Here is a 17,035-nt window from a genome sequence, read left to right on the forward strand (position 1 = left end):
AAGCCAAATGCAGCCATCCATGTAGCCTTGAGTCCATTCTTTTACTAAACTGTAATTACATGACCACAGAGTATTTCCCTCAAATAATTCCTTCTTCATTCAGGGAAAAAAATAAACGTTCAGTGGGATGCTGATGAAAGGGTTCAGGTGCAACTGTTAATCTTTTGGGTTTTTTCCCCCTATCATATGCTTAATTTTTCACCTATTTCCTACCCCCCCCCCCCCCCTTAATTAATTTAGAGGGGAGGAGGTATTATTTTTTTATAGTAGTGATGTTTTAAAGTCTACTGATTGAAGAATTCACTGAATAAGAATTGACAAAAATTATTTAAATTATTATAAAGATCAGAATAAAAGAACCCAAAACCTAACATGCCTACCAGAGCACTTTCAGCTACAAAGATTCAAAGGCAATTACTAATATATATATTTTTTTAAAATGCAACTGATTCTAAGGCAGTGTTTTCCAATCTTACTCGAGTCCATGGTTCAGTGATTTGTACACTCAGTTCTAGGGCTTTTAGTACTAAAAAAAAATCATTCCAAGCATACAAGACACAAAGCTAAAAACAGAACTCATTTGAGCTGTTAAAATTTTCTCAAGTTTTGCAAGTTAATTTTCTACCTGAAGGTTTTGTGCCAGCCTACAAAGGAACTGCCTGTACCCCTCTTATGTTATGAAGAATAAAATGCCATGTCTCCTTTTGCAACCAGCATAAAACCACATCAATGCTGAACTCTGCACTGCACTGTTCAGCTATTCTTGTGTTCACAGCTAGTCTGGTTCGGGCATGTTTCTGAATGAACCAGTAGCATATAGATGTGGTATTAATGATTATAGAATAATTTGTAAAATATCTATTAAAAAACAAGTAATTCACCAAACACACACCCCTAGATGTTAAAAAAAAGCCACATTTAAAAAACATTGCAAAGTATAGGCATGCACCATGCTTGCATGTATGCTTTCTTTCCTATCAAAACCCAAAAGAGTGTAAATAGAAATTCATACGGAAAGAGAACATTTTAAAAGCAAAGAGCAAATATTTTTGTTCCACTAATAAAATCTGCTATACAGCCTGCTAAATTTTTCAGATATTAAGGGAGTGTTTTGAAGCACTGATGTTGTTTGGAAGCATCTCAAAAGTGCAACAATATTCAGTTCTTTAACATAATGACGATGCTGTTACCCTTATAAAGAAAGATTTTAAATAGCATTTTGTCTAAAAAGGCATTATTAGTCTTTCTTCTGGAAAATATTCTCTTAAAAAAAAAACAACAAACCAAAACTGAGGATGTGATAGCTATAAAAGTAGACACAGAAACAGGAAAGTCCTGCTTAAATAGACAACACAGACTATGAAGCAAATGTGTTCTCCCTCTCAGTCATTTGAGAGAAAAGCTAAAATTCATAGAATCATAGAATCAACCAGGTTGGAAGAGACCTCCAAGATCATCCAGTCCAACCTAGCACCCAGCCCTAGCCAGTCAACTAGACCATGTTTAAATAATTTGGCTTAAGCCTCTTATTTCTCTTTACCATCTAACCTTCCAAACCACAATACTTCTCACAGGCCTTGTCTCTCTTTAACAGAGATAAAGCATGTTTTCTTCTTTGTGTAGTTTTAAACCCATTCATACTATGATTTATTATTTTATGTTGGTTTTTTTTTAATCTAGTAGTCTACATAACACCAAAGGAAAAGGGTTTGAACTGTTACAGAAAGAGGAAAATGTAAATTAGTCTGACCAGTCTTAAATGGTAACCAGCTATTAGCATGAAAACAAGTCAAGTCAGCTGCTAAAGGTACTCATGGCTACTGAAAAAGAATCAAGACAGGTTTATTTTCTGCACAGTGTAATGGCCCAACCCATAGGCAAGTTCGCAGAGTGGAAAAATGTGTCATGCTAATGAGTCTGCTTGTAGACTTAGGACACTAATCTATAAATCAGCCATGTGGATGTATTTAGACTAAGAATTCATTTATTAAATTTTCCCCTACACATCCCAAGCAATACATAGCTAACCACTACTCTCTGCCACCTCAGGGGATGCCATTTCTCTTCCCAGTAGGATTTCATTGTTTTCAGATATGTTACTCCTCGCTTACATAAGTTTAAATAAAAGCACTTTAACAGCAGAGTAATGAATGAAACATAAACTTTCCTTCCACTCTAAAATCAGCAGCGTATAAAGAACAATCATTCCAGAAACAGTTTTGAAGAGAAGGTCTTTGACAAGAGCACTTGTGAGCAGTGTAAAAGAAAAAATAAGAAAATAAGTAAAAGGAAGCATCTGTTGGGAATTCTTCCAGCTATGCTTAACACTTTTGGAAGATGACAGAGACATAATGTGCACAGGGCTAACACAGTAACTTGTCACTTCCCATAAACATGCAGAGGTGTTTTTTGGCCATGATGATGTTTTCCAAAAAATACATAATGTGACTTGTTCTGCTTTCCCTCTATGAGTCTCAAAATACATTACAAAACTGTTTCAGTACATTTCAGAGCTGTTATTGCTGTTTCATGGACAAGAAAATATGGAACTGCTTGAAGAAATGCCTGAAGTAGCTCAAGGTAGTCTAGCCCAGTATTTCAGAGGTAGTAATGATAACAAGGGACAAGTTCAAAGCAATCCTATTTAATATCTGGTATGCATCTGTCTTTGTTTTAATCCATTCACATAGAGAATACCCTGAAATACAAAACAAGACTTTTCCAGGATCAGTCTCCATGGCCTAAACTGTCATTGCCTTTTAGAAAATTTAAAACCATTTCCAGTGCAAAATAACCTAACAGAAAGAAAATAAAGGATACAGCAGGCTTACAAAGCAAGTATGATTCAGAACCACAGAATCCTTGCATGACTTCTGGTTCATTCACTCCCTCCTATTTTGCTAAACACAGAGCTTCATTCTGATGTAGTCCAACATACTTTGTGTTTTAAGATGAAAAGAGGGAAAGGAAATCTGGCACAGTCATTCAATCATACAAAATAATTTTAAATGACAGCTGAAGAGATGGTTGCTGTACCCTAGGACTACAGTATAGAACGAGGTCTAACACTGGTCTTCATTATAGAGAATGACTCATGAATCAGAATTAATATAGCTTTTATTTGGGGTGACTTTGTCATTCTGTGGGTTCTTTTTAGTAGTTCAGGAGTTAAATCAGTCATGCAGTAGCTTCTTAATGACAGCAGAGTGGACTAATATTTAAACATTTTAATTGGGTGATGTTGGTTATTGGTTTGTATTATTCTTTACAGTAGCTTTTAATATTTTGATCTAACCAGGATATATCACTATAACCAACAGGCCAAAATAGAGGTGAGCAATGTATCTGCAACTTCTATTTGGGAAAAAAAATACCAGGAAATGTCAATGGTGGGCTTAGCCTTTGAAAGTGCAAGAAATACTGGCTTCAGTCCACAAAACACTGTATAAATTTTATGAGATAAGCCCCTTTGGTGCAGTAAATCATGGGAGCGAAAAGAAATGAGCCTAGAAGAAAGTGTCCTAAGCAATGTAGCAGAAGCCAGATTAATTGCACATTAAAGAAATTAAAAATTAACAAAACAGGTATTAGCATTTGCAAGTCCAACATGGCAAAAAACAAAATAACAATAAACATTTCCTCTAGACTCTATTTTATAAAGAAAACATCGATTACAAATTAACTCTTGAGACAACTGAGGGGAAACATTAGTATGTCTCTAGATTTAATTTAAATTTGGAGATAAAATATAGGAACTGGAAGGAATATCTAAGGCAATGCATCTTTTCTTGTGATATAGACATTTAAGTGGCTGGTGGGATTCACTTCTCATCTCTCAGGAAACTATACACATGTGTAAACATCAGTCTATCACTATTCCCACTTGTTTAGTCTTCTTTCTGTGCAGGCAAACATAGATCCTGTGCAGTTGATATTTCTTAGTTTTGTTTCTTTGTTCATTTTGACTTTTTGCCTTTTTTTTTTTTTTTTTTTTTTTTGGTAGAAATAAGAAAGAGGAATTCTGGAACACCAGGAAAGGGAGAGGAATACAGCAGACAGCTGAAACTGGGGAAGTCCAGTTTAATGGAAAATTCAGGTACTCTGAATCAGAAAGAATCAAAATTTGCACCAAAACAGATATTTAAAAAATAGCTCACACTTTAGAAAGCTTTCAAAACTGCTGAAAGATATTGATTGAGCTTTTTAGTTTAGTTCACCTTTCTTTTAATATTTTACCTTTTTATTTTACCAGTAACAATTACATATCATCTTAGTAATATGTAAGAATATTTAATGCATACTATTCATATGCGATGGTTTGGGTGTTACCCTCCCCCCATACTTTGGAAAATCACCCAGACTAGACTCTGCAGCTGGAAATTGAATGAATGAAGCTTTATATTTACAGCTTAGCACAATATACAAGCAGATATTTACAATATATACAGAAATGTACAAGTTAAAAAGTACTACAGAAACACAACAGCCCTCCCAGAAACCAGAGTCCCCAGAAGGGGCTCCCAACCACCCTTCCACCTTCTCCCACCCCTCTACCTTATCCCAGAATTTGCCTTATGCTCAAGGTAGTTTGGAGGGTCAGCCATAGGGGTTAGGAAGCAGGCAGATTAGTCACACAGATGGCATGTTGGGTTAGAGAGAAGTGCAGCCCCAAAGACAGAGAGTAAACAATTGCCTTATCTATGTTTATGTTCTTGTTCTTATACATCTCAGCAAGCCTATGAGTGAAGTAGACATCACCATTGTTTCCTTTTTGCAGCCTATAACCTAATTCTTCTCACCAAAATATCCCAGCTAGGCTCAAACTAGCACATAATACTTAACAAAAAATGTCATTTCCATAAGATATTATAATTAAAAACATTTGCAGATTCACAGATTGGGTTGAAACCTCAAAGCTCATCCTGTCCAAACCCCCTTCAGTGAATAAGGACATCTCCAACTAGATGAGGTTGCCCAAGGTAAAGTCAAGTCTGATCTTGAATGTCTCCAGGGATGGGGCATTAGGTAAATAATTTGTGAAAGCAATATATCCAATAGTGATTGCATTTTCATTTCACTTGGGAAATAAGATCAACATTTGCCTTTGTCTTTTTTTCCTTTTTAATCAGTAGTTGCTTCTAAAACCTGCTCATACAAGGATATTCAAAACAGCAACTGTAGCTCATGGCATACATTAAAAATATACGTTGCTTCATTTTATTCATCGCAGCATTCTAACCACTCACTTTCTCTGCATCCTAGTTGCAAGCAAAGAAGTCCTTGCATTCTTGTGATCTTCCAAGTCAGCAGACTGACCCATTATTTAAACCAATCTTTTCTGCTGCTGCCACCTGTAAGTAGTTATTCTGGACTGAGGTTCTCACATATCCATCGTACTCTTGAAACACACATTTTTGTTGATCAGCTGATATGAAAGGTTTCACTTTATTTGCTCTTCATTTAATCATGAAACTTGCACCTTCCCTGTTTTGCCCAAGTGGGAAATCACTTTTCATGGCACTGCCCTCTCTTTGGTGTCTCTTCAGTACCGCCGATGTAACAACCTCTCAGACCGCATGCCCTTGCTCTCCCCATTAAATTTGTTATTTGATTTTCATGTGCTGATGATGCTACTTGGACCACAAAGAAAAAAGGTGTTTGTGGGATTGATTCAAATGAATTAGTTTATTTTTTGATGTTCTACTTAATTTGGTGGAAGTTTCCACCATACTTACACTAACTTCAACACAACATTCCGTATCAATACAACTCTGTCTTTTACCCCTTTCTCCAAAGCTGTTTCCTAGAAAAGAAAGCCAAACTCCTCTAATAGTAAGCACCTAATATTTTACAAATCATTCACTAGAGACTGTATGAGCTAAACAACCATTTGTGTGTTTCAGGAAATAATACTAACATTGTAAATAAGGTTTTATCTTATCCAAAAGTAGTCAAGATGATTTATGAAGCAAATAAAAAGAGACAACTCCAAACCAAAAGAGCTTAAGTGGAGGCTTAGCAAAGGAGAATGAGGAAAATGCACACATATCATGCTGAAACTCAGTGAAAAATGTTGTGCTCTCCACTTTAAAACTGCCTCAGAAATGGATCACAAAAATAGTAAATGACAGAAGACAGAGTATCTCTATTTATGAAGAAGCCAAAGGTAATACTCAGGCCAAAGGCTGCACTTACAAGAATTCCAGATCAGCGTTCCAAAAGAAGGCCTTATGGCAGGGTTCAGTTACCTGCAGGTGCTGAAGGCCATTTGAGATGCCCTGAAGTATGCAAGAAATGTATATGAGGTCAGCAGACAGGACACAGAGACTTAGGGGAAATAATTATCTCTCTGTAGTAGAAGCTGTGGGCATGCAGGATATTGCACAGTACTGAAAATGACACTAGATGTCTCAATTTAGGCAAATTAATAGTTGCTTTAATGTCTAATATCATGACCCTCAAAAATATACAAACCCCACAGCTCCCATTGCCCCAGTGAACTGAATCCAGCAACCAGTCAGTAAGCCAAGGAAAGGACGAAAAGACATCATTGCTCCAAAAAGTCTCTTCTCCTTTTTGGTGGGGAATGGAGGGGACAGGGACACATTACCACTAGCACTGAATATAGCTCACTCTCTCTTCACACTGCATGAATCTTACTGCATCTGTGCACATTCTTTGCAGGGCGAATGTCTTTAAAGCAGGTTAATAAAAGACAATCTTGTCTCTGATACTTTCATATAATGAGAAACAGTTGCTTACCTGCCACGGTGTTTATTGTTGTCTTCCCTCCTGGTTTTCACCAGGCTCTCAGCCCTATCACACTCTCAGGTGATATCTATTATAGTGGTTCCATCTTGGCTCCTGAATAGCTATAATCCCAATGTAAGAAAAGAACCAGTAGTTAGAGATAACAAATAATTGCACATAGGTAAGAATGATATGGTGTGGAATAATCCAAGATGATGGTTTACTGGTTACCTTGTTCAGATGTTTTCAGGCATCGTGGCAACATTCCTACCTTTTAAGGAAGGATTTAAGGAGTAAAGGAAGTAGAAGAAGACTTTGAAGGAAGATTTAAGGAGTAAGGAAGGATTTAAGGGGTAATATATTAATTAGGATAATTGTTTCTCTGTAGTTTTTTGAACTGTCTTCTAGAAACTGTAGCTCTCTCCAGAAAAACTGACACATGAGCTCTACAGCATTACAGTATGTTAGTGATATTACAGGAGTACTAAAGGGCAGAAGATGAGCATCACAATACATAAATTCCCAAAGATCTGAATATCTGTCCCGCAGATTTCATATGTCTTAGTGGCTATCAGTGCAGGTGAAGCACTGAAGAAGCCAAACAAAGACCTCTCTGTTATTGCCTTTTGATGTAGAATAGTTATATACTTCCAAATACATTTTTTTGCTGAGATGGATGTATTTTGTGAGTATTTTGCTGACTACTACACACTAATGTTTACAGGTGCATTTTATTCAAAAGAAATGCATGTAACTGCTTACACTTTCAATCATAAATTAGTAATCATACAATACTTGATGCTAAATGGTTTATAAAGTAAGAGCTATTCTATTTAGGAAGGAAGAAACAAAAAAAGCTTCATTAGTGGACTACTATGCTGACTAGAACATTTTCACCAGGATAGAAGCTATATTTGATGAAAGTAGTGATCACCAGATCAATATGTCCTGTGGAATGTTTAATTTTCTAAATGAATAAATAAATGAATGAAGCTGAATTACTTGATAGCGAGGAAAAGTGCTGCGCTAAAAGTAAGTCTAAAAATTTCTATCAAAAGCATCTCTTGAGTCAATTCTGTTCTCTTTTTCTGCTTTTTTTCACCATATAACTTTAAAACCAGAACTAAAAGAAAAATAAGTGACTCAGAAACTTAAGCCACTTGGGTCAAGCAAGGAGAGGAGTTCAGAATAGCTCCATGAAAGAAAACAGATTTAGTGGTTCCTGTGGATGTGATGATTCTCTGGCTATCCTGAAAGCCCAAAGTTGTCTTTTCTATTGCATGCTCCTTTTGTGTCCAAGAGATGCAAGGTGAAATGTAAGAGAAAGCATGCAGAAACAAGGGTTTGAAGCTCTGGGAGTGGGCAGGTGACAAATGAGTAGATTCCTTCTGTTAAGAAGAAAGAGGCAGAAGTGTGTACACCCATCTGTAGTACTGTAAAATGATAAAATACTGAATATCAGAACTTTGGTAATTCTTCCTGTATTCTGCTGTCAGACCTTCTGTATTCTTCAGTTAGGTGAAACAAGTGACCTGTGCCACGAGTTGCAGCAGGCTACATCAGGCTATGTGTAGAATGGTGCCACTATTCCAAAATGCAGAGGAAAGGATAAACCAGACCAGAATATTAAAATACAAACCTGCAACACAAAAGTGTGTTAGAATATTTGAAATGACAGTATCACCTGAACTAAACAAACTTACCTACCGCGAAACCCCCTATGATTCTGCCATTATGCTACACTAGAAGCAATCCCTTCTAAAGATTAACCAGCTTAGCTAACCATATACCATTTAAAACTGCACAGAGCAGAATGTCAACCATTCATGGAGGATACAAATAACTAAATGTGTCCTTTCTGCCTGGCGAGCACCATGTAGTTCAAAGTGGATATGAAAACTGAGAATGGACTGGAGCTAATGGGATCTCAATTATTTTTTCTCAATGATAAATGTCAGCTAGCACCTCAGCATGCAACTCTCACTTGTGTGGAAGGGCACAGGAACAACATCCAGTGCTCTGAAAGAGTTTGAATGGAAATCATGCACTATTTTGCGAGGTGTATTTTGTCTCTGGAGCTACAGCCTTGCTTAGTCCTCTACTTCTAAATGCCATCTTTTAAAACTAAAGGGTAACAAGTACAAATTGTATCTATAAAACAGCATCACAACTTTATTCTCAACAGTTAAATATTGAAATGCAAGCATACATTATAAATAGAAAAACAGCTGGCTTGGAGCACATTGCAAGCCACTAACACAGTTGAGGGATTTGAATGACATCATAACCCGTGAGAGCATGTTGCTGGCCAGCTGGTGTTATTTATAATATACTTATAATTGAGTAAAAAATTTAAAAAAAGCAAAAGTTAGGTATTGCAGAACTAACACAGTTGAATTCTTTCTTTCCTAGTGTCATTTAAATTGTTACCACGAGTGATTATGAAGATTACTACTAAAAAAGGGGGGGCAAATCACTTAACTACAGCAGCATATTTAAAGGAAATGTTACAGAATCCCCCCAAACTGGGCTACCTGTGTTACTATATTCATAGCCTTGTAAATTGTAGGGAATGATACGACTTCTCCTGTGTGGCTGTTAAAAGGTCACAAAACTGTTTTGCTCTGTTCACAAGTAGCACTCAACAAGTCTCTTCTTTTCAGCAAAAACCCAAACTGCTGGTTTAGGGTTAACAGCACAGAGAATTGGAGGTTTTAATTGTTACTCAGCATACAGGCTTGCCAAGTTTAACAACTTAAAGATGCATTAAGAAAAAAAAAAAAGTAGATAACTGCCTGCCTGTCTTTCTATACTCTGTAAGTGAAATACCTATGCCTTTATGCATAAATAAAACGTTGACATGCCGATGAAGGTAAGATGTACCCAAACAGTGCCCTTGCACGTGGAAGGTTCAATAAATCTGAAATGCAGACATACACACACACGCGAATGCAAATGCACACAGAGCCATCTGAAAGTTAACCAGGATACAATTTCTTATTTTTCATGGCAGCATAAGCTTTTTTTGTCTGCTCACCCCTCAGTCACTAACTCACATTCTTTTAAAGGGAAAAAAATACGCTTCTGTGCTCTAGTTTTAAAATGCAAAGGTATGATGTTATTTGTCACCATGCCCAAAAAAGTCCTTACTCGGTAACTTTGCCAGAAGAGGGAGAGAGAGAGAAGGCAAATGCTCCCCCAGCTGTTTCCTGTCTACAGTGTCTGTGTAATGTAGATAAATGTGAGGATTTTCTCTAAATCCCTCTTCTGTTTGCTAAATCTCACTGTCACTGCTAAAATCAGAGCAGATAGAGCCTGCGCAATGGAATAAAGTCCTCAATATTGAAATGTGACATTGCTCTCAACATCTCACATCTCTCTGGATTTCTTTTTTCTCATCATTACTGCTAACAAATTCATTTCCAGACTTTGCACTTTTAAGAAGCAATGGAAAAAATCAACAGTCTTTCAACACAATTAGTTAAGTGCTGCTTTTGTGATTTCTTGAAGGTAAATCTTTATTACTATTTCAAATATTTTTTGAGTTTTATTTTACTGTATATTGTCTGCTTCTGGTTTGAAGAGTATTGTGCACTGCTCAATAGCATTATTTTAGAACTGGGAATTATTTATAAATTGCTGAACATGCAATTTTATGTGATCTGGAAAATGGCTGTATGTAATAGTTGCAATTATATAGGTAACTGTAAGGGTAAACTATTGCAGATACATGTCTTAAATTTCACTTCTATTCAGAGAACTTTGCAATATTTCAGTTATGTCCTTATTAAAAGGTCCAATTACATCATTGTCTGTATTGTTCATTAATGCTTCTGAAAACAAGAACTTTTAGCTGTTTTCTGCAGGTGCAGGATTTTATAGGGAAAAAAAAGGTATTATTGACATGTTAAGTTTCTGTAGTTTTATTATACATGATTACAGATAAAATATTTATGCTTTCACAGGGAAACTTTTAAGGGATGTTGTCACTGCAGCAATTTTCTGGCAGCATTGTAGCACTTACTTGTTTTTTGCTTTCTTAAATGAAAAGTAAATGTGAAGTTCAGTTTGTTTTCTACGTTAGAAACCAGCTGTGCCTCTTGCTGACCTTGCATATTTGTGTAGCTTAAGCAATTGTACATAAAGAAAATGAAAATTCCCCTACATATTCATCTCCAAGTTTTCCCTCGTAGGAAGGACTCTTTCAGGAAACTTTGCATGTGAAGTTTCATGTTACGACCCTATAATTTCTACACATTAATGTAAACTGTCTTTAAGTAAATTTGGCTTCAGTAGGTGCATTGACCTCTGCTTGTGTCAGCTGGCCCTAGTTCAACTTTCCATTATCAGCAGATTTATATCCTTCAAGAACTTCTTTTCTTTAGTACTTAGCAAGGACATTTCTGCAGTTGACAGAATTCTCCTGTTTTAATTGCTTTGGGCCTAATTATTTTTTTAGAGTGCCCTACACTTTAAACACACATATCTCATTCCTTGATTGTGATTCAAAAAGGAGGTCTGTATTTGCAGAGGCTGAAGCTAGTAGTGTGTAAATAGGTGTCCCTTCCAATATGCTTGAAAGATGAATTTTTTGTAAGTATTGAGCAAAGCACTAAGAGACATAAAAGTAATGTGCTAGCTCTTCAGCTGGTGTATCCTGCCAAGCTTCCTTGGAATCAATGGAACATACTGATTTAGGTTAGGATGTAGCCCAGATTCCGTAATCAAAGTTAGCAGTATTTAAACCTTGATCCGTTCCAGAGCATAAAGTCTTTATTTATACAATAATTATTAGTAGATGCTGCTATTGCATACTGATTACATACTTCTGCTATGTCTAGGATCAGACTCTCTCTGACAGAGAATCTAATTTTAAGTATACTTTTTGCTTTTTCTTTTTACAGCACATACTATCCATAGAAATGCTACTCCCTTCATGGTATTCAGAATTACTGTAGCTCCTCCTCTATGTTATTAAAATGAACAAGTATGTGATCAATTCTCATGCACAACCTATGCCAAGTGATAGTTCATTAAACAAACAGGACTTACTTAGAAGAACTAAGAGATCTAGAGTGTTCATACATGACATTCCTCTGCGGTGCCACTCTTCTGGGCTGTTAAAAGAGGAATGCAGCAAAAGCTGGTTATTTTACTGAAGAAGAAAGGGAAAAAAATAAGGAGGAAATTCCAGCTGTGAAAATATGGTCAGTCATTCTATGCAACTAAAAGAAGTGCTTAACCAGGCTCATCCTGAACCTGTATTCAATTTCCAAATGTAATTAGATGCTTCAATAAACCCCACCCACATGCCAATGCTTTTTCTTTTAAACTCCCAGCTTTCTAGTGGAATTGGAGACATTGCAAGTTCTCTGCCTGTTTGTAAGGAACCTGAAACAATGTTGGATTACAGCTCTGTATTTTCTTATGAATATTCTCCTCACACACTAAGGGGAGGTTTGATTTCATCACAATCAACTAATGTTATGTTTAATTGAAATGAGGTAGTAAAGTCAAAGTTTTAAACTATGTTTTTGAATTAGTTTTCACGAAACAGCACTGAATTTCACAAGTAATTGATTGAGCCTTAGAAACTTGTTAGTCTGTTTTCCCCAAAGTTTTCACTTGCTTGAAAGTTCTTGACTGGTTTTAAATCTGGAGATACAGTTAGAAATTTTCTGTGGTTTATACTGTGCAGCCTTTTTGGCTTTCACTAAAGGAAAAACAGTAGATAATCTGTTTCATTGCAGTTCAGTGCTGATATTTATCTGAAAATGCAATCCAGCTGAAATATTGAAAAATACAGAATTGTTAAATGTCTATGATGACCTTTGGAGGTCCCTTCCAACCCAGACCATTCTCTGATTCTATGATTTATGCTTCTGGCCTAAATGTTGTACAGGAACAAATTGTCAGATACATAATGTTCCTGTATCTGTAATGTCTTTCAGCCTTCTGAGGTGGTGTGCTAAACAGCTTTACCTCCTCAGAACTGGGAGCCATCTTAACCTGCAGGTGTATCACACTTAGTAATTAAAAAACATGGCAAGGGGAAAAAAAAACAAATTTACACTGCTGAGATATGGAATCATTACAGGAAATAATGCTTCATGCTATCATAATTCATTTATAATCTTATCTTCCCCCATTTGCCATTGAAGTCATGTCCATGCATTAAAGCTGGTTGATATTTGCAAGGCAACGTCGGCTAAAGATTCTTGTGAATGGGAAAATCATTATTTGGGTTTTTCATGATGTATCATGGGATTTAGATTGGTTCATTACTTTCAAGTGTAAATATCAGGAATGAAATGGGGATAATATCTGACTTATTTATAGTTTTTTCTCCTATTTGGCTTTGACTTCAGTTGAAGTAGGGGACAGATCCAGCATGGTGCTAAGATCTCTTGCCAAGAACACAAGAATTCTTAAAATGTATTGACTAGAAAAGGCTCCATAACACACTGAATCAGATCCCCTATGAACAGACAATAGATAATTTCATTGTTGTTTCAGAAACTCAGTGAAAAAATAAGATTAAATGACCCCTGAAAGAAACTTCAGGGAAGATTAGTAATTTTACTCCAGTTACTTTCCACTAGTCTGCTAATGCATAACAGTTTAAAGCCAAGGTTAGCTGTATGTGCAAGAAAGATATGTAACTTCTTACCTGACTGCAATACTAATGTTAACCTTGAAAGGTAATGAAATTAAATGCAGATTTACACCTTTTGAAATGAGCATTTTTAATGCAAATGAGTTCTGAATATGCATTAAGCACAGTCTTCACTGTGTTGCAATTAAACATTTTAAAACTAATGCCATCTTCTTTGACTTACTGGGTAGGATCTTTGTTTGATGTCAAAGGAAATGGATAAATGGAGTGTTGCAAATTTAAACTCACTGAGGAATGGCCTTTTATCAGTCATAAGGTGGGAAGAAGATGGTTTGTAGCCAACCTGTGACTAGAAGATGTGGAGTAGGTCATGAAAATATAGCAGATTCCATCAAGTAAAAATACAAACCCTTAACACTCCTACTAGTATTCCTCTTAATTTCTTGAATGCTAGTACCAGGGGACTGTAGGAATCCTTCAGTGTGGTCCACTAATATGGAATATCCCATACCAATTCTTCTTTAACTCTGGTAAACTGAGCCTTGAAATTTTTTTTGCTTTGTCCTGGTATTTCACTTTTTAAGGTGTCTGGAGAAGCATGGAGTACTGATCCTTTGCCTATTGTGCCATATTTCTTTCAATCCAGTTTACCACCATTTATTCCCATGCCAATGACGTTTTTTTAGTGTAAATAGCTCTTCTCTGTCACCCAAAATACTTTGACAGGGAACTCTCATAGTCCCTTTCAGCCTATTGCTCTCAGGCAAAATAACTCAAGGTTATCTAGTCATGCTTTTACTATTCTGGACTTCCCTTTGCATATCTACTACATTCTCCATATTCTGTTTTTGCAGGAGCAGCTATAAATCGCAGTTACCACAAAGTTCTGTAACTGCGGGTGAATGGGAAAGAAAATTCTCCAAAGGACATAATCAGTTGACAAAATACATGGCCTAGAAATATGTAGGCAGTTGCAAAGTTATGGTGAGGCATCTCCTAATATTGTGTTCATTTTCTAACTATTTACAGTACATTTTCTCAGCTCACAAGGGTACAGGAATCATTTTCTTTAGGACTCTATTGGGAAATTGTGACACTGCTTTTGCTTCCTTGGCAGGTGAAGATGCACACTGTGTCCTACATTCATTTCTTCTACCTTGGCCTGTGTTTGCTTACCTTAACCAGTTCTGCTGCTGCTGGCCCAGAAACACTCTGTGGTGCTGAGCTGGTTGATGCTCTTCAGTTCGTGTGTGGAGACAGAGGCTTTTACTTCAGTAAGTTAACTCTTTGCTTCATTCAACTACTAAACTAATCCACTGGAGTTTGCAACTGCTCTCAGTGAGCTTAGAAATTATCAAACCAGGCTGCTAGGTATGACTAGCATCCTCTATCTTGAAGATACTCAAGTCTTCAGTGACCATGAAGCCTCAGTAAAGAATAAAGCTGCACCTATGTCTTTCTGAGTTTCTGACAAATTTGGTTTTAACCACTTTCCAGCTGCTGCTATTCCAGCTGCTGCTACTCCAGCTGCTGTATTAGTGCTTTCTGCTAACCTGCCACTGAAATTAAATGAATGAAAACATATACTAGAGCCAAGATATTCATGGGGCAGTAAAGCACAAACCTGTTAACTTATCAACAGTTTAAGTATGCATTGTGTCATATTAAAAACATACTAAGCTTCCTCACCTGATTTAAAGAAAGCAAAAGCTGGAAGGCAGAAAGATATCACATCCAAATACATGCTGAGGCACTTCAATGCAGGTGAAGGGAAGTTCATGCATGGTGAGATAACAATAATTAACACTGGTACAGACAACAGACAACATGAAGTCAGCAATAGCATGGACATATTTGTATTCAAGTAACTTTTTGGAGCAAGACCTACACTTTAGAATTGAATATGGCAAGATGTTTCCTTCTGGTTTGCACTGCAAAGCTGGAGTAGTTAGATAAGTAACACTTTTATCTTCACACCTTCTTGCAAGTGCTGTCAAGATAAGAACTAGACAACTTGTAAATAACAGAAATCTATTTCTAATTTTCAGCTATTTTCCACGTAAGTAGCATTAGGTGAATGAAACTTTTAGCTAGGAATATATTCATTCTGAAATAATTTGCTAATATGTTTGTTCAAAACATGCAAGAATTTGTGCTCCGTATGCTAGTACTTAGTTTCAATAATAATATATGCTTATCTGAAGTTCTTGAAGCTACCTCTCCTGGGCCTCACTTAGCTTTCCAAACAAGAATATAACTAAGAAAAGAAAATATGAGGTGTTCAGGCTGTAAAGACAGGGAATTAACTGAACAGGTGGTGTTTTTTTCCTATTAATTTCAATATTCTTCGTGAAGTCTAGCTTTTTTTTTTTTTTTCTTACTTTGATAATCTTTTCTTTTCCCACTGATAATTCTTACCTTCAAAGATATCACTTTGTTTTTCTGATTTTACCCACTCCATTTCTGTTCATTTCTGTTCATGGAGTTACTGCTTTCAAATTTTTCCTCCTTTCTTTAAATAAAGATTTAGGGAAGGCCAGATTCCAGTTTTACCACCCTGTTTTAAGAGAGTACTGCACTATTGTAATCAACAAATGGCAACAGCAACATTCAACAGCAATTTTACAAGTCGATGCACAGCCTTTGGATACTAAGTAATGGGTGTCTTCTACCTGACTACTTCTGATTCACGAGGCAGCAATTTAAACTGGTTTAGCCTTCTCCATACTATTTGTTGGTGTGTGATAGAAATGTAAATCCAGAAACATTGGTAAACAATCCGAGATCTTCATATTTAGTGCGCTACAGAATGCAGTAAGTTTTTGGAAGCTAAAAGTGTTGCTTCATTTCTAGGAACTTTAAAAGAATGTTATCTTATTTGCAGAAGTAAATATCCTGTGAACTTTTTTCTGCTATTGTGCAAAGGATATAAATTTAAATTGCATTGTAAGACATCTGTTCTCATACTCTGGTTCATTTACATAAACTATAATCAATGATAATGTTTGCCCTTACCTTGCACAGGAAATAGCTGTGAGGGAAGGTTTTGCTTCTGTGATTCTGTATTTCATTAGAGACTACAGATAGAAAGAACACCTTTTGACCAAAGTGGAAGTCCTGGTTCAGATTCAGGGTGAAGGATTCTGACTATTCCTTGGGAATTGTGGGTGGAAATGAAGAGAGAGATAACTGAATTACCTTCTGTCGAAACACTGTACTCTACAGTCACAAGGCTATACCCATGGCTAGGACTGGAAGAAAAGAAGTTCCTTTATGAAAGGTTCCCATCCTTCTAGCTATTTAAGGAATAGCTATTCTAGAGATGCCCCAACTGGTTACCACACACAAAGGAAAGTATTGCATTCAAGAGGAAGTCAAATATCACTTCTACCACTCCCTCTCTTAGCAAAGTAGACTGGCAGGGAATATTTCTTAAAGTGTTGGGGTTTTTTTTAGGAGACAACATTGCATAAATCCCAAAACAGAACATCTGCTTTTTCCTTTGGTCATATTTAACCCCAGCCAGCACTGGCTACTTCTTGGAGAGCCTTTTCTCCTCCGTGATGTTCTAGTGAAGAGCAGTTTGTTGCCACCTTTCATCCAGAAACATGTCCTTAGCAGAGAAATTCCTGTCTGCCAGCATGTCAGGAGAAACCAAAAGAGAGCCTG

General features: G+C 36.5%; 1 protein-coding gene across 2 annotated transcripts in view; it reads left to right on the plus strand.

Annotated features, from left to right (window-relative positions):
* Positions 1 to 10,061: 10,061 nt before the first annotated feature.
* Positions 10,062 to 17,035, plus strand: part of IGF1 (insulin like growth factor 1) — a 68,145-nt gene continuing 61,171 nt past the window's right edge. For both annotated transcript variants that reach the window (XM_064155445.1, XM_064155444.1), the window contains exons 1-2: positions 10,062 to 10,260; positions 14,484 to 14,640. In XM_064155445.1, coding sequence (XP_064011515.1) covers positions 10,198 to 10,260; positions 14,484 to 14,640 — 220 coding nt within the window. In that variant the 5' untranslated portion in view covers positions 10,062 to 10,197. The remainder of the gene's footprint in view (positions 10,261 to 14,483; positions 14,641 to 17,035) is intronic.

Source organism: Pogoniulus pusillus, chromosome 15 (assembly GCF_015220805.1).
Source record: "Pogoniulus pusillus isolate bPogPus1 chromosome 15, bPogPus1.pri, whole genome shotgun sequence".
NCBI lineage: Eukaryota > Metazoa > Chordata > Aves > Piciformes > Lybiidae > Pogoniulus > Pogoniulus pusillus.